At 32.9% G+C, this 24,182-nt stretch overlaps 4 protein-coding genes across 5 annotated transcripts in view; 2 read left to right on the top strand and 2 right to left on the bottom strand.

Moving 5' to 3' along the window:
- The window catches only part of Tps1 (Trehalose-6-phosphate synthase 1), a 62,732-nt gene extending 47,416 nt beyond the window's left edge, over positions 1–15,316 (bottom strand). For both annotated transcript variants that reach the window (XM_065367788.1, XM_065367787.1), the window contains exon 1: positions 14,942–15,316. In XM_065367788.1, coding sequence (XP_065223860.1) covers positions 14,942–15,066 — 125 coding nt within the window. In that variant the 5' untranslated portion in view covers positions 15,067–15,316. The remainder of the gene's footprint in view (positions 1–14,941) is intronic.
- Positions 15,317–16,425: 1,109 nt separating this feature from the next.
- LOC135848031 (uncharacterized) lies at positions 16,426–17,938 on the top strand. The gene is made up of 5 exons (XM_065367804.1): positions 16,426–16,843; positions 17,325–17,366; positions 17,448–17,504; positions 17,597–17,656; positions 17,767–17,938. The coding sequence occupies exons 1-5, from the start codon at positions 16,727–16,729 to the stop codon at positions 17,857–17,859; spliced, it is 369 nt and encodes a 122-aa protein (XP_065223876.1). The 5' UTR covers positions 16,426–16,726; the 3' UTR covers positions 17,860–17,938.
- Positions 17,936–23,925, bottom strand: LOC135848026 (serine/threonine-protein phosphatase CPPED1-like). Its single transcript, XM_065367798.1, has 7 exons — positions 23,712–23,925; positions 23,578–23,628; positions 23,255–23,500; positions 23,020–23,158; positions 22,679–22,959; positions 22,387–22,598; positions 17,936–18,134 (listed from the first exon to the last, which is right to left on the bottom strand). Exons 1-6 carry the CDS (start codon positions 23,713–23,715, stop codon positions 22,390–22,392), a joined length of 930 nt encoding a protein of 309 aa, XP_065223870.1. The 5' UTR covers positions 23,716–23,925; the 3' UTR covers positions 17,936–18,134; positions 22,387–22,389.
- On the top strand, positions 18,169–22,363 carry LOC135848029 (uncharacterized). Its single transcript, XM_065367801.1, has 6 exons — positions 18,169–18,312; positions 21,343–21,396; positions 21,475–21,627; positions 21,703–21,858; positions 21,950–21,988; positions 22,074–22,363. The coding sequence occupies exons 2-6, from the start codon at positions 21,373–21,375 to the stop codon at positions 22,218–22,220; spliced, it is 519 nt and encodes a 172-aa protein (XP_065223873.1). The 5' UTR covers positions 18,169–18,312; positions 21,343–21,372; the 3' UTR covers positions 22,221–22,363.
- Positions 23,926–24,182: the final 257 nt, after the last annotated feature.

Raw genomic sequence — 24,182 nt, forward strand, 5'->3', positions numbered from 1 at the left:
CATCGTGGCCAGGTAGCCATCTCTTAGCGAATCGTAAATAATAAATCATATTCGTTGGTTCCATTTTATACCCAGTTTTGTTCCGCCAATGGAGACTATCATAGAATGAAAATCCATCTCCTTCGAATCGAATTACGAGTACCTTACAAGAAAGGTAAGTAAGGAAAAATTGACGAATATTTTTCTGCCACGATTAATCGAAGACGACGACGACGTGTTAAATAAATAATACGAGTAAAAATCCATTATCGCCGTCGCACTACAGAAACAGATTTCTAAGGTACATAGAAACACCACACACCACACCTCACACCTCACCAGCTGTGAAAAACATAACACTCGATAGAGGATAAAGCTGAGCATGGCGGTGTTTCGATTTCGATACTTTTCAAGGCTGCACAAATTTATCCTAGGTGGGGTCTGTAAATATTACAAAATTGACAAAAAAAAAAACCACCTTTAATGTGTCCTATCTCATTTTTTTTTTCGATTCTCTTCAAACACACGAGCTTATTCTTGCGACAAAAGGAAAAAAAAATCTTCCATTAAAAATTTATCCCGTCTTTTGTCGCGGTATTTTAGATGAAAATGTCTTTAAGTAAGTCTTACAAAGTAGACTTTCCAACCTCGAGACCACGAATCAATTAAACATCACTCTTGTTTCTGTGCAAATAACCTCAAAAATCATAGTCGACTTCAAGTCTGCTTCGATAACAAGGCTGCCGCCAACTCGACTTGAGTTTTCCAAAGATTACAACAAGTTGAAAGTTTTTCACATATCGAATGTTTTGATAACAATTGTAAAATATATTCTCAACAACTTAAATCTAAATTGCTATTGTACATACAGAGAGGTATTATGTTGAGTGATTTCTCTTCAAAATGAAGCTACTCGAAAAGGTCACCTCACTTGTTAAAACGAAGGGCAATGAAAAAACCAAGGCTTATTTTTACGAGAAGTTCAGCGAATAACATTTCAAATTGCATCTTCGTCATACGAGTTCAATCTGTTTTGTTCTGCCTTTGGAATCCCCAGATAGGGAGATATCTTCGAAAAATTTGTATTCTTGACATACGTCTATCAAATTATTCGAAAATTCTCGACAGTACGTAGCAACTTTATATCGAAAGGAACATTACCGAAGGATTTAACAAGGCACCTTTACTTTTACTCGTGACTTTTCTCCACCTGACACATGTTCGCTTTCGGATTTTAACAAAGTAAGGCACCGAAAATGTACCTACAGCAAACGTGTCTATTTTTTAAAATAACGAATTTATAAAATAAAATATTCGAATGGGTACATTGCCTTTGTTTGTGACACTGAAATGGGGCATGAAAATGTCTACTTCATTTGTACTAACTTTTGACACTCGTACCGGGGAAAAAGTGTACCTGCTCAGAGAAAGAAAGAAAGGTTCTTAGCAAGGTTCAATTTAAAGAAATCGTGTTTTTTTTTGACATTTTCATGTTGAGCCTCCAAGCAAAAAATTTTGAAAAGCAACGAATGCAATACCTAATACCAGAAGAGGGAAGGAGGACGAGAAGAGGGGGAGGGAGAAGAAATGATTAACAAACCATTAAATTGTAGAAGTCAGCTTTTGTGGGAGAGAGAGGAATCCGAATGAAGGGAAAGAGGGGGGCAACATTTTTGAAACGTCAGCAAAATGACTTACAAAAATAGAAACCACACCTAAAAAAATTGAAATTACAATAAATGAATAAAAACGTAACGAAATGAGTCAAACCGAATTGTTTTTCAAAAAACACATTATGTAACATTATAATACCCTCACAATTTTGAATCCAGAAAAACACTAAAATTTTCACGAAAAATCAAAAAAATTTGACTAGATTCAACGAATTTGAACGATATTACTATTTTAGTGGAGAAGGGGGAGGAGGGAGGGAATTATATTTGCTCTCCTCCAAAGTCCTAACTACCATATTTTCTATGAACCGAAAACGTAATAAAAATAATAAATTTTTCAATCACCATAAGACGTTTTCTTTCATTTTTGCAAAAAAATGAAACGTTAATAAAACAAAATGAAAATAAATACCGCAACAGAAACGTAACGAAATCAAATAACTCGAAATAACGTTACAAAAATCAAACTGGTTTCTGAAAAAACCGTCTAAATGACACACTTCTGACATGATTCTACTATTCTTAGTACTGACTCATTAAATACCACAGTATAACGAAACGGAAACGTAACGAAACTGTAACGAAAACACAACGAAATGGAATTAGGAATTCACAAAAAATTTCTTTGAATACCTAATCAAATTTTTCCATATATTTTGACATTTTTTCGCTCTTTCCACACAATAACGTTAAGGTGGAACGAAAACGTAACGGAATCGAAATAAAAAAACAACGAAATTTAACAAATTGAATCATTATGTTTTTTGCTGGCACAGATTTTATATTTTTTTTTTCACGGAAAAACGACATAATGATGAATACCGAAACAGAAACGTAACGGAATCACATGATTCAAAATAACGTTATAAAAACGATAATTAGTTGCCGAAAATATTCATCGATTATTTTCAAGTTTCAACACTGATCTCATCAAATTATCATGTTACAACAAAACGGAAACGTAACAAAACCGTAACAAAAACATAACGAAACGTAATGAATTGAAAATTCACTTTCCATACCAAATCATACAATTTTTCAAAATAACCTCAAATTTCATAGGTTTTTTTTTGGTGGGAGGGAGGGGGTGGGAATTTTGTTGTAGAATGAGCTGAAAACGTAACAGAATCGAAACGAAAAGTGACAAATTTGAGTAGGTACATATTTCGTTTTTCGGAACAAAATTTTTTTTCCTTCAATTTTATTGAATAATGAACAATTTATAAAAAGAAATTAACATAGACCTCGAAACAGAAACGTAACGAAATGAAACAGTTCGAAATAACGTAACAAAAACCACTAGTTTTTTTCATAATAACTTCATAAATGATCAACTTTTTACAATTTCAATATTTCTATTTTTCATTACTTATTCAAAACTGAGGCTTTTTTCAACAAATATGGCATTGTAGCAAAACAGAAACGTAACCAAACGGAAACTGAAACAAAATGAACAATGTTAATTTCCCTCCAATATCATGTTTTAAATAATATTTCTTTTTTTTATTCGTCCGTCTTTCTCCGAAATATCTCACAATGAAAAGAAAACGTAACAGAAACGAAATAAAAACATTATAAAATTGACAAATAGATTGAAATGTCGTATGTACAGCGTTTCAGGCAAAAATTTTACGCTTTCATTCGTGTTTTTTTTTTTTTTTTTTTTTTTTTTTTTGTAGATGAAGCCGAGAGAGAAACGTAACAAAAACCAAATAATTGAAATAACGCAACGATAACCGAAACTGATTTCCAGACAACGTTCCTATTGCCCAAATTTTTACATTATTCTGGTGATATCAATCTTCGATCTCATCAAAATGTCACTCTATCACGAATCAGAAACGTAACTAAACAGAAACGGTAACATAACGAAATATAACATGTAACGAATCAAAATAACGCAACGAAGAGTATTTTTTACAAAATATTCCCAACAATCTGATTTCTAGTTTATTTCCTGTCTTCGAAATAACGTTACTTGAGTAAGGAAACATAACAGAACACGAACAGAAACGTTATGAAAAAAAAACAAAATAACGTTATAAAGCCAGCGATTTTTTTTGTCAAATAACATTATCAATAACAATACTCTCTTCGACTCTAGATTTCATGCTTTTTTTCTGGTTTGTACATAAAAAACAATAACACAGAAGGACAATCTCTGGCAAAAAAAAAAAAAAAAAAAAAGAGACAAAAATAGAAAAAAAACGTAATAAACGTTATCAGAACGAAACGAATAAATTTAATTGAATGTCATTAAAACAATAACGATGAAAATGAAAAATTATATTTCCGTTTATTTTAAAAAGCACCAGCGTTCGTTTTAAAGAAAGCATCACCTTTGTCTTCTCTCTGAAAAATTATTTTTATTTTCACACAAGAATAATCACATCTTTCTTATAATTGAGAGAAGCAAAAACGATAACTTATTAGATTTAATTTACGTAGCTCGACTCCTCGAGCTAAAATTTTCACCTAGTTAATTTTAGTACCTCGCGAATAGTCGAATTAGACTCGAAACTTAATCAAATTCTCATCTAAATATTCACCTCGACTTCTTGCAAAACATTCGTAAAATTTTATAATAAAATCAGTGCTGCCAACAAACGTGACCATAAAAAAAATCCATCTGTTTTCAAGCAAAAGACTAATATAAACATTCAAAATTCAACTTCTACAGGCTCTCTTCGTTTTCCATATTCACCAAAAAATAAATAAAATCGGAATAATTGAATTTACTCGTCATCCTCTCACTTCTCCTCGCCCTGGCTTCTGGCGGGAAAAAAATCCCGCAGCGACCAAAACGCAAATCCACTTCAATTTCCGTCGACGACGACGAAAACAAACGAAGGACAAATCTTTCATCACGAATGAAGCCTTTTGGCGAACTTGACACCGGCTGTTGCCGAGAAATTCTCGTTTTCGATTTACGTACTGGCTTAAAATTCAAACGTCGACCTTTGACAAGTTTTCCAAAATATCGATTACAACTTCAGTAGAACTAGGTACGAGTAAGACAAGGGCCAAGAGCTCTCTTCTTTCTCACGAGCACTTTCGTATAATGAAGAAAGTATCAAAATTTTGCAAAAAAAAAACTTGCTCTTTCGATGGAGTTGATTTTATCCTTGGACCACCGACCTCATAAAAGCAGGATGCTTGTCAATCTCTATACACCTCGATGAGCCACAGCTGCTACTCGAGATATTCTTTCAAAAAACAATGCCATTCGGTTACCCGAGCAATTACGTTAAATTGCTCGCTTTATCAGTCACAGTCGTAAAAAAAATTTCCAAATTTACGACACCGATAGCGAAGTTTTCTAGTTATTTTTCTCTATCATTAGTTTACGATGAAAATACGATTGCATGCGAAGTTAAAGAACATCGTAGTTGAAATCATGCATTGATTCATCCACCAACACCAAACAGAATTCGTGTGGTCTTCTACCTACAGCAAAACAGGGGGAGAGAAAATTTCGAAATTTTCAATGACGAGTGTTCTAATATTAAACTTTCATGTTCGCGTAAATTCGCTGTCCTCGAGATAACCTGCGTATTATTCGGGAAAAAAATTTTTATCGTCTTTGTTTCGGCGAAAAAAGTAAACCCCCTATCAGCAAGCAGACTCGGCTACGAGTACACAATATATGATTCAATTTATTGTTATACATTTTTATTGACTCGGTACACCGCAAGGACATCGGTGAGGTAGGTAAAGAAAGGGAAAAAAATCACGTGAACGGTGCGTGGCGAGCATGAGCGCACCTATGATACCGGTAAATTTATTCGCCAGCCAAATATACCGTTTGGTAAATTTTCTTCCTTACAGGTGAGCCGTCGGTGCGCCAATTTATACAAAGTATGTACCTAATGTACCTATATTATAAGTACTCTGTATGCGATAAACATATACGCGATATAAATACGATCGAACAAGTCCTCGAATTCACAGAGAGCTTTCATTATATGAGTACGTAATTCCCATATCGTATGACGTGTATCGTCTGGACGGTTCGACTCGACTTTGAAAAATTTCTACTTCATTGTATTCTCGATATAAATTTTTTTTTCGAGGGTATTGAAATTGAATCGCAGACGAGGTGACGTTTCAATTTGAACTCGTGCTTTATACTCGTAAATTACCCATAATAGACGAATAACGCTGCAAGGTATTATTATGCCCTCATATTAGGCGAACAATATGATGGGCGAGCTTTTATATGTAGTTTTTTTTTTTTTTTTTTGAAATCTGACGAGAATTATTCTATTGTCAATTTAGAATGTTTTCGTGTAGAAAAGACACAGTTATTGGATACGTTACGGAGTTTTTTTTTTTCTTTTCAACAATATAAATTTCTCAGCCAATAATCCGACTATTGTGCTGAACTTTTTCTAAAAATTGACAAAGAGTTCTACATTGCTGCGAAAATTTCGAAAAAAGTTCCAATTTTTCACCAAAATTACCAAAAACCCTTGATTTTTTGTCAATCAATACACAGCATTTTGCCAAAAATTGACAAGCAGTTCTGAACTTTTGCCAAAAATTGCAGAAAAAAATACAGTTTTTCCAAAACGCCAAACAACTTTAGGTTTTAGCAAAAATTACATTAAAGTTTCTCTTTTCCAATATTGCCACACAGCCCTCGTTTTTAATCGTATCATAGTTGCAAGGAAGACCAGCATCAGGCAAATTTGCCAAAATAGCTGTAATTTTTTGGCAAAATCGCATAAACGTTTGGGTTTTTTCAAAATTATGAACAAATTCCCAATTTTAGCCAAAACAGCAAAACTACCCAATTTTTCAAAAATTGCGATACAAAAATTGCCAAAATTGTTTTAAAAAAAGTGCTGATTCGTAGTCATGAAAAATACTGATTTTCTTCAAAAATGCAAAAAAAGTTCCGATTTTCCATCAAAATTACCAAAAAACTCTGATTCTTTGTCTAAATTAAAAAAAAAAATTGTTTTTTTGTCAATTAATACTCAGCATTTTGCCAAAAATTGACCAGCAATTCTAATTTTTTCCCCCAAAAATTGCAAAAAAATCTCAGTTGTTTTTCCAAAACGCCTAAAAACTCTCGGTTTTTTCAAAAATTACATTAAACTTTCTCCTTTTGAATATTACAAAAATTTCCTGCTTCAACTCTTGATTTTGTAATTGCAAAAAAAGTGGACTTTTGCCAAAATTGCCACACAGCCCTAGTTTTTGTCATAAAGAAAATCCAGCTTTGAGGAAATTGCCAAAATAGAAGTTTGGTTCTTTCTAAAATTATGAACAAATGTCCTAATTTTTGCCAAAATTGACAAATGACCCAAATTCTTCAAAATTGCAAAAAAAAACAGTTTTGTTCGATGGAAAAATTACCAAAATTTCAAACAAAAAAAAGGCTGATTTGTAGTCATAAAAAATACTGATTTTTTTCAAAATTGCTGAAAAAAAATTGAAAAAAATTCTGATTTTTCACCAAAATTACCAAAAAACTCTGATTTTTAGTCAAAATTTTGAGAAAGTTCTGCTTTTTTGTCTACCAATGTTGAGCATTTTGCCAAAAATTTACACAGTTCTGCATTTTTTTCCAAAAATTTGGGGAAAAAAATCCCAGTTATTTTTTCAAAACGCCAAACAACTTTAGATTTTTGTAAAAATTACATTTAAGTTTCTCTTTTTCAAAATCCTGCTTCAACTCTGATTTTTTTTTCTTCAAAATTGCAAAAAAAATGCATCTTTCGCCAAAATTGCCACACAGCTTTCGTTTTTGTCATAATTGTAGGGAAGACTAGCTTTTGGCAAAATTTCCACATCAGACTGTCTCAACAAAACTCCCAGACAAAAAATCATGACACTTTTTCATGACCTATTTTTCACATTTTTACCGCACGAAAATACCGCCCCCCCCCCCCAATAAATAACTTGAAACTGCGAGGAATTTTTTAAAAATTTGTAAACAAGTAGTTGATTTCTGTTTTTTCATTTTTCTGATTTTTTGAACAAATTTTTTATATTTTGTTGATTTTTTTTTTCATAAAGGCCCGTTTCAAGCAAAATTCATGACTTTTTCATGACTTTTTCATGACCTATTTTCACATTTTTACCGCATAAAAATACCCCCTCCCTCCCCTCAAAACCAACTTAATAACTTGAAACTGCGAGGAAATTTTTTTCAATTTGTAGGCAAATAGGGGTTTTAGTTTTTCCATTTTTCTGATGTTTTGCATAAATTTTTTATTTGTTGATTTTTTTCAGTTCATGGGCTTTTTAAACATTTTTAAAGCGTGTTTCGAGCAAAATTCACAACCTGCGAATTGTTTTGATTTTTCGACAAAATCACATAAAAGTTCGGGTTTTTTCAAAATTATGAACAAATAGGTAATGTCCTAATTTCTGTCAAAAATGCCAAACGACTCAAATTTTATAAAAAATTGCAAAAAGTCCCGTTCCCTTGGAAAAATTGCCAAAATAATTCATATTTTTGTCAAAATTGCGAAGAAAAGTGCTGATTTGTTGTCAGAATTGGTAAAAAATACTGATTTTCTTGAGTGCCAAAATTTCCAAAAAATATTGTGCTTTAAGCAAAAAATTAAGATAAAGTTGTAAATTTTTGTCAGAACTGAAGCGAAATCCTCATTTTCAACCAAAATGGTCGAACAATTACAGTTTTTTCCAAAATTCCAAAAAAGTCCTTTGTACGTAACCAAAATTCTCCAAAATTTCTGCATTTTTGGCAGAATTGCACAAAACATTACAATTATTTGTCACCATTGCCAATCAGCTTTGTTTCCCCCAAAATTGCAAAAAGAAACCGGATTTTTTTCCAAAATGACCAAACAATTCAGATTGCTTTTCAAAATTGCAAAAAATTGACGGAAAGTCTAGCATAAATTTTGGGAAGGAAGATCCTGCTAAAATTCTGCATTTTGATTTCCAAGGGTTCGTTTTTCAAACCCCCCCTCTTTCCCGCTCCCTCAACAATTGTCCATTCTGATCTAAAGAGAAGGAAATATTTTTTTTCAACTTTTAGTGAAAGATTTGTAATGCAATATTCTTTTTCAGGGAGAGAGGAAAAAAAGAGAATTTTGAATCACTGCAGGGTGTTTAAAGAATGCATGAATAGAATCGATAAATTGAACCAGATATGGAAGAAAAATGAATAATTTCCGTCATTAAAAATTTTACTTGATTAAGGTTGCATCTCAAATTATCTAAAAAATGCTTCTTTTAAAATTTGATTTTACCACGAAGTCGTTTTTTATACTCGAATTTGAGCTTCAAGTCTTGAACTGAAGTACTCGACTCAATTTTAAATAAAAACTGAGGGTGGTTTCAACGGGTACGAGGTCACGATATGTGAAAACACTCTAAAATTTTCACAAAAATAAAATTGAAACTGTAATTTCATCTCGATATCGAATGTTCAATTTCAAACGACGAAAACTCGGTTCAAATTTCACATCAATTTTTATTACCCATAAAAGAATTTTTTTCTTTCCAACTAATCTCTGTTCACTCCCCTTGCCCTCACTATCAATCAAAATCAAATAGGTTTCAATTCAAGAGAGAGAAAAAAAAACACTCGATGCTGATCTGAAAAACATTTAGCAGCAACAAACATCGCGATGACGACAACGCAATATTCAACAAACAACGAACCTTTCCAGAAACCCCCCTGACCCCTCTCTCTCTCTTACTTGGAAAACGTCGACGAGAATTTAAAAGGCTGTTGGAAACACTCGCTCGTCTCTATACCATGCATTAAAATTCATCATACCTACACAAACACATTGTAAATTTAAATCGAGCCTAAAGAATAAAAAATCAATCCGAACTGCCATAAATATAATGACGAAAGGGGAGCAAAGAAAAAGGCGCCACGCTTCACATGGTACGCCTCGAATTTTCTCCTTCGCCTGTCTCCGAACCCCCGAAAGGCGAAAATTGCCAAGGTCGACGAGATATCTCGCTCAGTTTAGATTGCGATTGTGTTTAGGGGAAAAAAACAAATGCCATTATATGCCATTAACAAAATAGCGTGAAATTTATTTCGCAAATGTGAGCCAATTTCGTTTCAAATTAGCTATATGATACGTTTGTTTTTCCGTCGTGTATAATTTTCCAAAGGATTAAGGAAGGGGAGATGAAATATACACCTATAGTTTAATTATAGAAAAGGTTTAGCTATTAATTAAGCGTACAGTATTTCGTCAACCTAAAAACGGTACCTATCGATTTAATTATCAAGTTCATTGTCAAAATAGGCTTCTAGTAGGTTTCAACAAGGTCGTCTCTTTCGCAGGCAGAAGAAATTAGCGACTGCTTCTTTGAATAATACGAAACTTCTTCTATATACCTGTGAGTCTGTGTAGTGACTGAGCGTGGTAGGTAGACTAATTTACTCAGTAAAAAGGCAATTTCACGGTTTCGTTGATTAAATTTCAATGAGATGTGATGTGAGGTACGTTGTGGGTCGAATTGTGGCAACAATCTTTGAATCAGAGATGATTTTGAGCCTTCAACTATACAATTGGATTTATTTGAGAGTTCGAAAAATTACGCAACTAAAATATTTCGTCAAGATGTCAAGAAGGAGAGTTGGCTCACCCTGACAGTTCCTTTCAGAACTTAGAATTATGAGAACGTGTACCTAATTTTGAAAATTTTGAGATCCCAGGATGTCTAATAAAACCTCCAAAATCAAAATGCAGAATTTTGGGCTCAGTGCTTCTCAGATTTTATCGTGCTTTCAAAAAGTGCATTCATTTCTTAATGAAATTTTAAAATACATATTTCAGAACCTCCCTCACCCTAAACTGGTTCATGAACGATATTTTTCACGACTTTCTCATCATCAAACCCATTTTTCTCATGTTTACTTCAGACAATAATTGCAATTTTACCAAATTTTTTGCAAATTTTCAGCAAAATGACGATGAATTGATGGCAAAAATTATTTTTTCCAATTGTGATAAAAGCCAGAGCTACTTGTTTTCAAATCTTGGCAAAAATGTCAACATTTTGTGGTAAATTTTTACGAAAAAGTATACTTGGGTGTCTTTTGAAATGTTGAAAAAAAAATCATGACTTTTCTTATGCAATTTTGGAAAAAAATGTAGGACTTTGTGGCAAACTGTTGCAACGAAGCAGGACATTTTTGCAATTTTAATTTTAAAAAAAAATCAAAGTTATTTGGCAATTTAAAAAAAAAAAAGTTCGTTTGCAATTTTAATTAAGAAAAATAAAATAAAAAAAACAGGCTTTAATACAATTTTGTAAAAAAATTGAGACTGCCTAACTTGGAAATGTTGGCGAAAAAGCACGAAGTTTTTGCAATTTAGAAAAATAATCTGAATTCTTCGTCCATTTTGGAAAAAAATTATAGGCTTTTCAGAATTTTTTGGGCAATTTTGGCTACAAAGCAGGCAGAATTTTTTTGCAATTTTGGCAAAAAATTGTGGTTTTTCGACAATTTTGGCTAAAAATAAGAATTTTGTTTGCAGAGCGTGAAGGAGGGGGGAGGGGTCAACATTTATTCAGATAATTGGTCTAATATTTCAATATAGAAAAAAGACAAAAATGAATGGAAAATTTCAGAATTTAATTCAAAATATGTCCATATTAAAATACAAGTGCATAGATATTTGAATTTTTTTTTCAACTTTTTGGAAATTTATCAAGATTTTTTGGGATTTTTCTTTTTTTCTAAACCAAGACTTCTTCACAATTTAGAAAAAAAAAAGTACATTTGGCAATATTGACGACAAAATCAGGGCTTTCCTGTAATTTGGACAACAGTGCTAGACTTCATGACAATTTTTGGCTAAAAAAAACTCAGAACTGTGAGGAAATTTGGCAAAAAATGTGGACTGTTTGGTGATTTTGAAAATGAAGAACTTTTTTGAAATTTCAGCAAAAATGCAAGACTTTTTGGAATTTTTTGGCAGAAAAAGTCAGCAATATTCGTCAACTTTGACAATAATCAGGATTTATTCGCAATTTTTTGCAAAAATTCAGAACTTTCTGTCAATTTCTGGCAAAAAAACTGAGGGCTTTTTGGCAATTTTGGCAAAAAATTAGGATTGCTGAGCAATTTTAGCAAATTTTTGACAAAAAAATCAGACTTGACAATGTTTTTATGAAAAAAATTAGGATTGTTTCACAATGTAGGCAAAAATGTAGAACATTTTCAGCAATTTTTGTCAAAAAAAAATTAATTATTTGACATTAGCCCATTATTATTTGAATTCTCGAGAGGAAACCCCTTTACATGATTTTTTGGACACCTTGTACATAGATGAATTATCCATAATTAGAGCGAAATTGCTTGAACCGATAACAATCCGCCGTCTTCATTCGATGAACCTCGTTGAATTCTAGATAACAATTTATTTATGATAAAACTTGGTAATTTTCGGTCGACTTTTTCTCTAAATTTAACAATTTGAGGACCCCTAAAAAGCTGGACATTCCACTTTGTTTTCTATTTACTTGAAATTAAAAATTTACACAACGAGTTTGGAGTTGAATATTGTAACTTTTGTGTCAATAAAGTTTGAGGGAGGAGGGGGTTGCCTTTTGAAAAGTTGAAAATCAGAACAGTATCTACTTTTTTCGTGATTTTTACTTGATTTCAGATCGCTCCTTTTCAATCCCTTACTTTTCAAGTTCACTGTTCTGGCTCTGGGAGTCAAATTTATGAATTATTTTAAAAACATATTCATTAGAAGTAATGAATTCAATTAGCTCATTTAAGTAAGTACCTACTTACCTAGTTTAAAAATTAATTACACCTGAAAAAATTCGAACGTGAATTTCGAAATTGCCAAATTCAAAACAAGTTTTCCGTAAAATGTTTTTTTGGTATACAAATTATAGTTCTGATCAATTTTTTTGATTCCCATTGAAATAAAGTTTGAAATATTTTCCAGGGGTTCTCAAAAAGTACCCTCTTGCCTCACAGCATCTAATCGGGTATTCGAATGAATGCACATTTCAGAAAACAATTCTTACAAACGACAAATGGTTCCCAAAATATCGAAAATACAAAAATCGAATTTATTTTATGATTGTGCAACATTTTACTAAGGGGTCATTCCATGTCCATTGGACCAAGAAAAAATGGAACTTTTTCTCATAGTTAGGGGTTTTGAAAGGCTTTTTGGTGATATCATAAAAATCAGTGTTGCCACTTTTTTTCGTACAAAAAATTAGCTCAAAAAGTTTCAAAACGTAGTTTTCATATCGTTCCGAACCTCAAAAATTCTGAAAAAAATATAATACGCACAAATTTTCATGCTGAACAACATATTAAAAAATTGGGATGGTACCATGTTGCAAATTTGATTTTTAAAAATTCAAAGTTTGCGAAAAAATGCGATTTTTTGACTTAAAACGTGAAAAAAAGTTTTTATAGATGAAGTTGACCCATTTCACCGCTATTTTTACGTATCTGTCGAAAAAGTTGGAAAAACCCCTTTCATGAAATGAATTCCTCACAAAAAAAAATTAAAATTCGAAAAGATTCAAAAAATGAACGAATTTTTATTTTTTTGTCGTGAGTGTAATTTTTATCAAATTTTTCATGAAATACGTCCGAAAGATGTCAAAATAAGACAACTGAATAAATTTAAACTTTTTTTTATGATTGAAATTGAAAATTGAATTTTTTCGAATTTTGATTTTTTGCGAAGAGTTCATTTCGTCGAGTGAAAGGGTTTTTGTTCAACTTTTTCAACAGATATGTAAAAATAGGGGTCCAATGGGTCAACTTCATCTATAAAAACTTTTTTTCGTGTTTTAAATCAAAAAATACGCATTTTTTCACAAACTTTGAATTTTTTTAAATCGACTTTGCAACATGGTACCATTCCAATTTTTTAATACGTTGTTCAGCATGAAAAGTTGTCCATAATCTATTTTTTTCAGAATTTTTGAGAGTCGGAACGATATGAAAACTACGTTTCGAAACTTTTTAGCTAATTTTTTGTACGAAAAAAAGTGGCAACACTGATTTTTATGATATCACCAAAAAGCCTTTCAAAACCCCTTACTATGAGAAAAAGTTCCATTTTGGTAGGTATCGCGGTTATCGAGTAATCCATTGCTGAAATGGATGATATTTTAGGATCACTGAAAACTTTGACACCCCCTGGCTGTCTTTAAAAATAGGCGAGAGGGCTGCGATTTGCGTCATTGGTCATCCCTTCGGAAGGTCTTTCCACAGGGAAAATTTCAAAAAAATCGCCGAACCCCCCTACCACTTCTTGGTCCAATTGACGTGGAATGACCCTAAGCAGTAAGCAGTCTTTGATGGAATAAAAATCTTTCAATACAACTGAATCATGAAAAGCTCATTATCGAATTCGAAGCTCAATGAAATATATTTCAACATTCAACTCGAGCTTTTCTTGCATTTTTCAAAACAGAATTTTCTGGGGAAACCCAACTCAGCATTTCGGACCATCAGGTCAATGGTCAGAAGGGGACAAGGACTTTCCTCTAAAATTTGGTGTTCGAATTATTTTTTCCTCTCGATAAAAAAACAGCGAAAACACGAATAAATATTTTCATCGACGTTATCAATTTAATGAAATTACGTACGATAATTACGAATCTGATTCATAATTTATTTCGCAATCGCAAACACGTCTGATACGAGTTTAGAAGTCTTTGAAGGTTCGAATTCGGAAGATTTTACTCCTCCAGATTATCTTTCGAACATGATTACAGTCATTATAAGGATTACGACGAATAAATTGGATATTCAGGTAGTCAGACATCGATTTTTGACTTGATAAGCATCATTTCTTATACGTTCGACTTACATAAGCATAATTAATTTCAATTAGGTAAATTAATCATTTCATACAGGCAATCAAGATCAGGGGGAATGTTTTCAAACGAAAGCTCAGGAAATAGTCGACCTGTAGTTAGGTACACTTTTTTGAAGCAAGAGGTAGTGATTTTTGTCGATCTACAACTTCATAATAGGTACTCGAACAGATGATACGTTACGATGAATTCATTAGCATTAGCAATAAGCCTGTATTGTTTTTACGAAACCGAAACCAGTTTTCACACGATATGAGTATCAAGTTCAAGGTTATGTTTTCTTTCACTACTTCCAACTTCAATATTTCCTCTTGAAAAGAACACGACATCATGACCAAAGCAAAGACAGATGATGTGGTAAATAAAACATCGATATCTAAGAACGAGTACCTACATTTTCACAGGTCACTGATTTTGACCAAGAAGACAATCGTGACAACTGACAACGTAAAATATAACCAGCTTACCTGGCTTTTCGTTCCCATTTTCCGGTTTCTGTATTTTTCTTCAATATGAAAGGTAAACGATTCGCTACCACTATTAATTTCCCATTGGCAGTAATTGCTGAATCGGCGGTGGTGGTCATCTTCATAATGGATCCAACTGACACTCGAGTTGAAATCTTAAAACATTTGTTACAAGTGAAAAAAAAACGCCACGATTAACCACGTTACAAATAATTTAAACCGTACGTAGAATTTAGTTTGATTTTTTTTTATACCAAAATAAACACGAATTCGAGTTTAAACATTCAATTAACCGGCTGAATAATCGTAAACTCGGGCATTGTTTAATCAAACCGAAAGTCGGTGTTCGAATGGTTCCCAAACGTTTGCGTAGCGAAACTACGAGAAAAACAAGGTCGATTGATAAAAATTGATAAGTAGGGGGAAAACGCAGTGTTACCAGTTTGGCAGCGTTAAAATACGCGTTACGTTTTTGAATTTTTTTTTTGGTCATTTTTACGATGGTTTTTTGTATTTTTTCGAATATTATTATTTTAATTTAACGATGCGATTAAATTTTCAGACCTTAATCGTCAGATAAGAAGGGAGATTAAATTTTAGAATAATAATCTGCAAGTTTGTCTGTCGATTTATTCAGCAATAATGGTTACCTATCCTATCGACAATCACAATTCATCCAGACCGAAAAGTTAATCAGAAATCAAATAATCGCTAATCACACATCAATTAAAGCTCTGTGGAAATCTCCTTTACCATAAACAAATTTAATTACCTTCGTTTTCTTTCTTTGTTAAGATGAAAAATTTACCCCAGACAGTAACATCAATCTTTCCACTAGGCTAAAGATGAGGCATATTTGCTCATCTATCACGCTCCAAGATACTGCGAAAATTTTCCGTCTGCGATGAGTAAGTTTCATAACGAAAAAGAAACTGAATCACATGATGTAATCGTGTTACCTTCATTCATCAAAATATTCCTTTCTAGTTGCAATTTCCTAATCATCTCAGTAGGATGGAAAAATATTTCCATCGAACAAGTTGCTGTCTAAATTGCTTCTTGGAATCATAAAATCACAAACATTTGATGAAGTACCTACTCCAACTCAGACTTCTACGCACAAAAAGTTAATTAATACAAATTTTCAAAACTTTACCATAATACAAGAAGATAAACATACTCGATTCACGTTTACTTATCCATATTTTACATTATGAATTTTAAAGATAGGAATTTTTTTCCTCGCAGAAAGATAAGAAGGCGACAAAATACGCCGAGTGGAAAATTTCGTGCGTCATTTAATACCATGAAATAGTTCGGTTCGATGTCACTCATTCGTAGCATGACAGAAATCCATCCATCAAGAATTAAAAATTCAGCAAAATAATGATAAAATCGTATCGTCGTACGAATGCATTTTGTAATTAGATCTTTCAATTCGATAAACGATTATAACATCCGGATTATCATGTTGATAATTTTATTTACACAGAAGAGTAAATTACAATCATTTTTGCACAGCTAGAACATTTCATTGTCTTTTCATTTGGCAGCAGGTTCGTTAGAACAAAACTATTTACACTAACAAGTCCATATTGCAGTTCGTAGAAGAAAACACATGCCATAAATTTTCCTTCGTTAGACAGCAAATGTACTCGTAGGTAGGTATAGGTAGAATTCGAAGCTGGGAACATCCTAACATAGGTTTAGGAAAATGACGATCGTCATATTGGGTGTAATATTGAAACTGCTTACGTGAAGTGTACGAATTGTTCTTCGTAAAATATGAAAAATAATATAATATGGAGTGTTTTCTCGATAGCCAGTTCCTTAAGCTTGGTTTATTGCAGTCCTGTTGCAGAATCTGGTCATACAAATACTAGTAATGGTTATAAACTTGAAGTATGTTGTTCATATATATTCACTGATATCAGCATCGGGATTATTTTTTATTGAGAAAAAAATAGGTACCTAACGCAGATAATCGAATTTAGAGGGCATAAGTATATTTGCTGTAAATATAGTTTCGATCATCGCTGAAAAAACTTATAGAACGATATCGTCGTAGAGTAAAAATGTAAACAAAACAATAAGATATGCCCGCAAAGCTTGAAAAATGTTTTGAATTATTTAACTATACGTTTTGAAAATCTGCCAAAAAAAAGGAGAGAGAAAGAAAGAAAGAAAAGAAGTAAATAAATAGGCACCTACGACGACTAAGATTCAATGAGATGAATTGCTATACGAAACACATGTGCTTGAAACTATCATCATGCTTTATTTTTATAACGAAATCTAAACACGAGAATATATAATAAATATAAGTCTGTAATATGCTTCGATATTCGACTGAAATAATTATATCGTAATTTTCCATCACTAGATTATATCGAAAAATGACCCAAATTCGGGACCGATAAATTCGGTAAGTTTTAATCGTAGCACCTCACCTATCAAACTAAAATGAAAATGAATGACCGATAGGCTACCTAATTGATATTTTCAGAAAGGTTTCTTGGATAAATTGGACTTTTCAGCACTTTATAACACCGTAGTAAAAGATGTAAGTTTAGTATTAAAGACCAATATTTGCGAATTATTTTCTCCCTGAAACCTTTTCGAAAATCGAAATGAATTCTCCTCCAATATTCATAGGTAGTTCCAGCATTACTTCAAACGCACGAAAAAGGATCCCCCGCAGGGAAAGAAACCAAGGTATAATGCTATCTATATCAAATACAACTTGTATAATATCGTTCTTATACTACGTCGAATTAATTCTTTAAATTTTTAAAACGTTATGTTTCTCTCATCCTCTGTTGTAGCATCAGCTTAGTACATCGATAACAGAAAGCTTAACGAAGGTACGGGCTCAACATTTTAACATATTCATCCGGAAATTCGGTAACGTTACGTAATCCCTTTTCAAAGCGTGTAGAGATAATTGATTCGGGTTATTTATTATGAAATAGAGACGACATTTACGACAGTACATACCTACAAATAAATATGGTATATTTTGTAAAGAAAACACGGTATAGAACGAACGATGCTGCCATAGTGTACAACTTGTATAGGTTTAGGTAATTTACATTTTCAACGCATTTGGTATTTTCAGAACCTCTCTGATGCTTTCAATTCAAAACTTGGACAGGAAATAATGATTGCGGCTGGAATTAAGGTAGGAATGTACCTAAAACAATGAAAAAAAAATTCAGATTAGAATTCATTTTCTTAATCGAGTCATAAGGATTTTAAACTTGGTTATAACATTATTGTTATTTTCTAATTTTTATGCAGTAATTTCACCTTTGATCTATTTTTTTTTTAATTTTTTTTTATAGAAACGACCTACCTTGTTAGAAACGATAGTAAGTGAAGAATTTCTACCACAATTATAGGGGGCTCGTACTCAATTTTTCCCAAAAAAAGTAACTTTACTAACCAAAAAAGCTGAAAAAAGTAACTTAAAAGTGACAAAGCACGAGTAGAACATTTTAATGCAGAGAAAAACAGCCAAAAAAACCAAACAGTACATTTCAAATTCAAATAGTTCTAGTTTTGAATTTTAAAATAGACTATTTTGCAACTTTTTGGCAATTTTTGCAAAGATGAAATTTTTGCAATTTCAAGCAAATAAGCTAAGTTTTTGACCAGTTTAATAAGAGGGAAGGATTTTTGGAATTTTTCGCAAAAAAAAACAACTCTTTTTCAACCATTTTGTAAAAAAGCAAAAATTTTTGTAATTTTTAAAAAATGAAAAATTTTTAACAACTTTTAGTACAATAAGCAGGAATTTTTGGTAGTTAGGTACTTAATTAGTGGCAAAATAAGTGAGACTTTTGGACAATTTTTGTAAAAATGTGAGACCTTTTGAAAATTTATTCCAAAAAAGCACTTTTTAGCCATTTTGAAAACAAATATTTTTTCATTTTTGAAATAGTACTGAGAAACAGGTAGCTCTTTTTTTTTTAACTTTTCAGCAAAAAGCGAGATTTTTGGTTTAGGAGAAAAAAATGACTGTTCGAAGGTTTTTGCAAACAAACGACAATTTTTAGCAATAAATTATTGAAAAATTGTTGGCAAGCAAAAAATATCTGACAATTTTAATAAAAAGCAGGACTTTTCGGTAAATTATTGACAAAAAATGATACTTTTTTCAACTACATGTACTTATATGGCGAAAACTGAAGACTTTTTGTGTCATTTTAGGGGAGCAAATATTTTTCTTCCACAAGATGCATAAAAAAATAAATGTTTTGAAAATTTGCAAAAAAGTAAAAAACTAACTTGAATACCCAAAAACGAAGAAAAGTAACTAAAAGTGACTTTTAGTGGGTAACAAGTCTTACAAGGAAACCTCTTGAGGTGTCACACTCCGATTTGAACGGGACCGCGATTTTTGGAAAGAGCATAGTCAAAAACTCCCAAAACCAAATTTTCAGCTGTCCAAGTTCATTTTTCGATTTTTGGCGAATTTTTGAAAATTCAAAATTGACTGTTTTTGGCGATTTATGTTTTTTTTTAAAAAGTACGTACTTGATCAATAAGAATGGTCAAAAAAAGTCCCAAAACTAATATTAATTACTCAAATCCAAATTTCACCATTTCCAGCCATTCTGGAGCCTCCAGCGCAATTTTCAATTTCTCCAGAATTTTGAATTTGCTCCAGAAGGCGTGAATGCGAAGTTAGGCAGCTAAAAATCGAGTTGTGTATTACACTCGACGTGTTTAACGAGTCTATCCACATTTGAGCCAATTTTGAGAATGACTCCTCACAAGTGGTTTTTTGACGAGCTTTTTTCAAAATTAAAAAATCAAAAAAATCAAAAGTTTCCCGTTTGCGGGGATTTTTTTAAAATTCGCGCGAATCGCTGTACTTTATCCAAAACTAACGCCCCAAACCCAAATTTCACATTTTCAAGCCATTCTGGAGCCTCCAGCGCGATTTTTCAATTTCTCCAGAATTTTGAATTTGCTCCAGAAGGCTTGAATACGCAGTTGGGCAGCTAAAACTCGAGTTGTATAATTACACTCGACCTGTTTAACGAGTTTTTCTACATTTGAGCCTATTTTGGGAGTGCCACCTCAAGTGTGGTTTTTTGAGGTGTCACTCTCGCTCCAAAATGGCTGGAAATGGTAGAATTTGCGGTCCGGGGGTTAGTTCTTGAAGAAATACAGCGATTCGCGGAAATATCGAAAATTTCCTCACAAACGGTTATCTTTTGATTTTTTGGGTTTTTTAATTTTGAAAAAAGCTGGTCAAAAAACCACTTTTGAGGTGTCACTCTCAAAATCGGCTCAAATGTGGATAAACTCGTTAAACAGGTCGAGTATAATATACAACTCGATTTTTAGCTTTCCAATTTCATATTTACGCCTTCTGGAGCAAATTCAAAATTCTGGAGAAATTTAAAAATCGCGCTGGAGGCTCCAGAATGGCTTGAAAATGTGAAATTTGGGTTTGGGGGGTTAGTTTTGGACAAGATACAGCGATTCGCGTAAATTTCGAAAATTTCCACCCAAACGGATATCATTTGATTTTTTGGATTTTTTAATTTTGAAAAAAACTGGTCAAAAAGCCACTTTTGAGGTGCCACTCTCAAAATCGGCTCAAATGTGGATAAACTCGTTAAACAGGTCGAGTGTAATATACAACTCGATTTTTAGCCGCCCAACTTCATATTCACGCCTTCTGGAGCAAATTCAAAATTCTGGAGAAATTGAAAAATCGCGCTGGAGGCTCCAGAATGGCTTGAAAACGTGAAATTTGGGTTTGGGGCGTTAGTTTTGGACAAGATACAGCGATTCGCGGGAATTTCAAAAATGTCCTCATAAACGGTTATCTTTTGATTTTTTGGGTTTTTTAATTTTGAAAAAAACTGGTCAAAAAGCCACTTTTGAGATGTCACTCTTAAAATCGGCTCAAATGTGGATAAACTCGTTAAACAGGTCGAGTGTAATTATACAACTCGATTTTTAGCTGCCCAACTGCATATTCACGCCTTCTGGAGCAAATTCAAAATTCCGGAGAAATTGAAAAATCGCCCTGAATGCTCCAGAATGGCTGGAAATGGTGAAATTTGGATTTGGGTAATTAATATTAGTTTTGGGACTTATTTTGACCATTTTTACTAATCAAGTACGTACTTTTTAAATAAAAGCATAAATCCTCAAAAACAGTCAATTTTGAATTTTCAAAAATTCGCCAAAAATCGAAAAATGAACTTGGGCAGTTGAAAATTTGGTTTTGGGGGTTTTAGACTATGCTCTTTCCAAAAATCGCGGTCCCATTCAAATCGGAGGGTGACAACTTAAGAGGTTCCTAGGTACTTGAAAAGTAATCAAGTACGAGCCCTGCAATTAAAATTAGACCGATGGGTTAATAATTTCACTTTCAGTACCTGACAATTGCAGAATACATTACATGGATGAGAACGATAATATCAAATAAAGTAAAATGAATAATAATCTTTCGTGTATCCGTACGTTTATTTAAAAAATGAATTCTTAACGTTGTTTCTTTTCTACAGATACACGAAATAAAACAAAAAGGTGTAGTGAGAACATTCTCAGACACCTTTTCAGGGATATTTTGGTCAAATGGTCACATCTTATCTTCACCTCACGAAACTCACAAGCCAATTACAGCAACTCCGAAAACAAATCCTCAACATCAAACTGAAGTAAAATTCGTAATTCTATTTCGAAAGAATTATTTTCTATGACTTATTTTTAATTTCCTCTGATCTATTTTTCAGGCTGTGATGCAAACTAGGGGGCTAGGTCTAGTACCCCAACTTATAGATGCGGTATCTTCAAGAAATGATAAAGGTTATGGAAGACCTCATCATCGACCAGGAATGGGGCCGGGGCCATGGAATAGTTTTTTTTATCAGCCATACGATCATCGTAACGTAAAAATGAACACCAAATTTACTACATAGTACATAGATACCTGAGAAAATTGGATTTTGTCGTTAATTTCAAAAATTTTTGTTTTTTTAGCCTTATAGCTCATTGCCACCATTCATGGGAGGTGGTCCTGTAAGTGATTGATTATGATTTACGAATGTGTTACATATTCGATTTTTAGGTACGATTCGAATAATACGAAATAATGAATTTACAGATTGCCTACGTAGGATATCTGCTTTCGAGCGTATTTTACTATATTCAAGAATTTTTCTATCGTTTGGTATCATATGGACCTGGTGCTTATCCTCCTCCGAGAGAAAGACCGAGTCTCTTTCGACCTCCAGGACGTCGTTATTATTAGTCATATCTACTATTTTGCAAAGAAATTCATTAATTATCAAACTAGGAATATCAGATCAGCAAAAATATCCGCAGAAACAGAGACAGACAATTTAAGGAAATCCTCTACAAATAATTATAGCATACATTTTGTACCAATAAATTTCGGCGAAAAACTGATAACTCACTTATTATGACTTCGAATTCAAATCTTTAGGAAAAGACTCGAAATCGTAGTATTTATGTGTAATTTTATCTTTGGACACTTTGACTAATCTCATTCCAGATTTATCGTCTCCAAGTTGCATACCAATCGCCGAGTTGATGATAATTTCGAAATCGTTTTTGTAAAACGTACCAGCATTACGATGATAATGGCCACAAAACATGTATCGAACACCTGTAGCATAAAATTGAAATCCTCAATCAATTAAAAACATCATTAAAATCGGCAGAGATGAATTTTGGAACAAAACTTACCAGCAGTATACAATTTCTCTAATACTTTCAGTCTCCATTCTAGAGGAATATTGAATATACCTTCTCTTTCATCGACATCTTTCACAAACCATGGTATATGCGAGAAACAAACGATCGGAGATCCGTTGGCTTTATCTAGCTGCTCATCTAACCATTTATCTTGCTCTTCGGCTAATTCTTGAACACAGCTTCGATCTTTGTAATACTGCGTGTTCAAAGCGATGAATAAAACTCCACCGCACCAGAATGAAAAGTAATCATCGCCGTAAGATGTCCGGTACCTAATTAGATAGCATTAGGACTAATTTTACAGACGACGCCGTTCCGATCAGTGTTCTTACTTCTGAATGGATTTCGGAGTAGGAGTATCGCCGACGTCGTGATTACCGCAGACACAAATTAACGCGATGGATGGATCAACCTGACTGTAAACTCTTTTGAAATCATCTATTTGTTTTTGTTTCAGTTTCGGAAACTCTCCTAGAAATTATAAAAAATAAACTGATTGAGTTGCAATTACAAATGATACGATGGTTAGGTGATTTATTCAGAGTAAAATGAGCTATAAGTTATAACCGGGCATTTGATGAGTAAGATCACCGCAGATGATGAAAAATCGTGGCTTAGGGTCAAGCTGGTTAACTTTTTCGACTGATAATTTCGCTAGCCTGATTTCTTCGTCCCAATTTATTGTTTCTGGGCTCCAGTCAGCTTTACGACAAATTCCATCCTTCTCGTACGCAGTTCCCATCATACCGAATTGAGGATCTGCTCCTTGAACGAAGTAGAAGTCTTCCTGCCATGATTTATCGTTTTCGTTTCCTGTGACCCAAAGTAATGCATTAGAGAAACCATCAAGTTACGATGAGTTGAATCAGTATCTTTGAAGATATATTTACCGATTTGAGAATTCTTGTATTCGTTGTCTTTGGTGTAAATTGGCCAGTTAACTGCAGAATGGAAAAAGTATCATTAGAAGTGTACGTAGAATCGTAGAGTCTAATTTGAACTGAAAGTTTAGTTCAATACTTGCCCATAATGGTATTTAATAAGGAGGAATAACACGATGAATTTGAAACTTTTTCACGTCTTGAAAAACTTTGCTTCGATTGTAGGTCACAAAAAATTATATTTGCACAACTAGAATAATTTTTAAAAAGCTTTGACTGAAGGATTAAAGCTTACTTAACGAAAAGTATTCATGATAAGATATTCTGATGAATTATCACATCATCACGTGTAAGAAATATGCAATTGAATGAGGGAATAATGACTCTATTTTCTATTAATTTATAAGATTTGAACGAGCAAATCGTTCGTTAAAAATATTCTATCAGCTGTTTGCTACTTCATATTTATTTTCACCGGAGGTAATTCAATTAGGCACCGTTAGCTTTTCAAGCTTACTTTCAATTCGTAGAAAAGGTAATCGTCAATTATTACGAATTATACTTGACTGCAACGACTCCCTCGAACTTGAATCAACGTACAGCGATTGGAAAAT

Source organism: Planococcus citri, chromosome 5 (genome assembly GCF_950023065.1).
Source record: "Planococcus citri chromosome 5, ihPlaCitr1.1, whole genome shotgun sequence".
Lineage (NCBI taxonomy): Eukaryota > Metazoa > Arthropoda > Insecta > Hemiptera > Pseudococcidae > Planococcus > Planococcus citri.

What these genes read in the sequence shown, in the direction of transcription:
- LOC135848031 (XM_065367804.1), top strand. Translation starts at nt 16,727, where the DNA reads ATGAAAAATAATATAATATGGAGTGTTTTCTCGATAGCCAGTTCCTTA. An exon ending in GTAATGGTTATAAACTTGAA is followed by an intron (nt 16,844 to 17,324) that starts GTATGTTGTTCA and finishes TTCCATCACTAG; the next exon opens with ATTATATCGAAAAATGACCC. An exon ending in CCGCAGGGAAAGAAACCAAG is followed by an intron (nt 17,657 to 17,766) that starts GTATAATGCTAT and finishes CCTCTGTTGTAG; the next exon opens with CATCAGCTTAGTACATCGAT.
- LOC135848029 (XM_065367801.1), top strand. Translation starts at nt 21,373, where the DNA reads ATGAGAACGATAATATCAAATAAA. An exon ending in GAACGATAATATCAAATAAA is followed by an intron (nt 21,397 to 21,474) that starts GTAAAATGAATA and finishes TCTTTTCTACAG; the next exon opens with ATACACGAAATAAAACAAAA. An exon ending in CATTCATGGGAGGTGGTCCT is followed by an intron (nt 21,989 to 22,073) that starts GTAAGTGATTGA and finishes ATGAATTTACAG; the next exon opens with ATTGCCTACGTAGGATATCT.
- LOC135848026 (XM_065367798.1), bottom strand. An exon ending in TCTTACTCATCAAATGCCCG is followed by an intron (nt 23,159 to 23,254) that starts GTTATAACTTAT and finishes TATAATTTCTAG; the next exon opens with GAGAGTTTCCGAAACTGAAA. An exon ending in ACTCCGAAATCCATTCAGAA is followed by an intron (nt 22,960 to 23,019) that starts GTAAGAACACTG and finishes CTATCTAATTAG; the next exon opens with GTACCGGACATCTTACGGCG.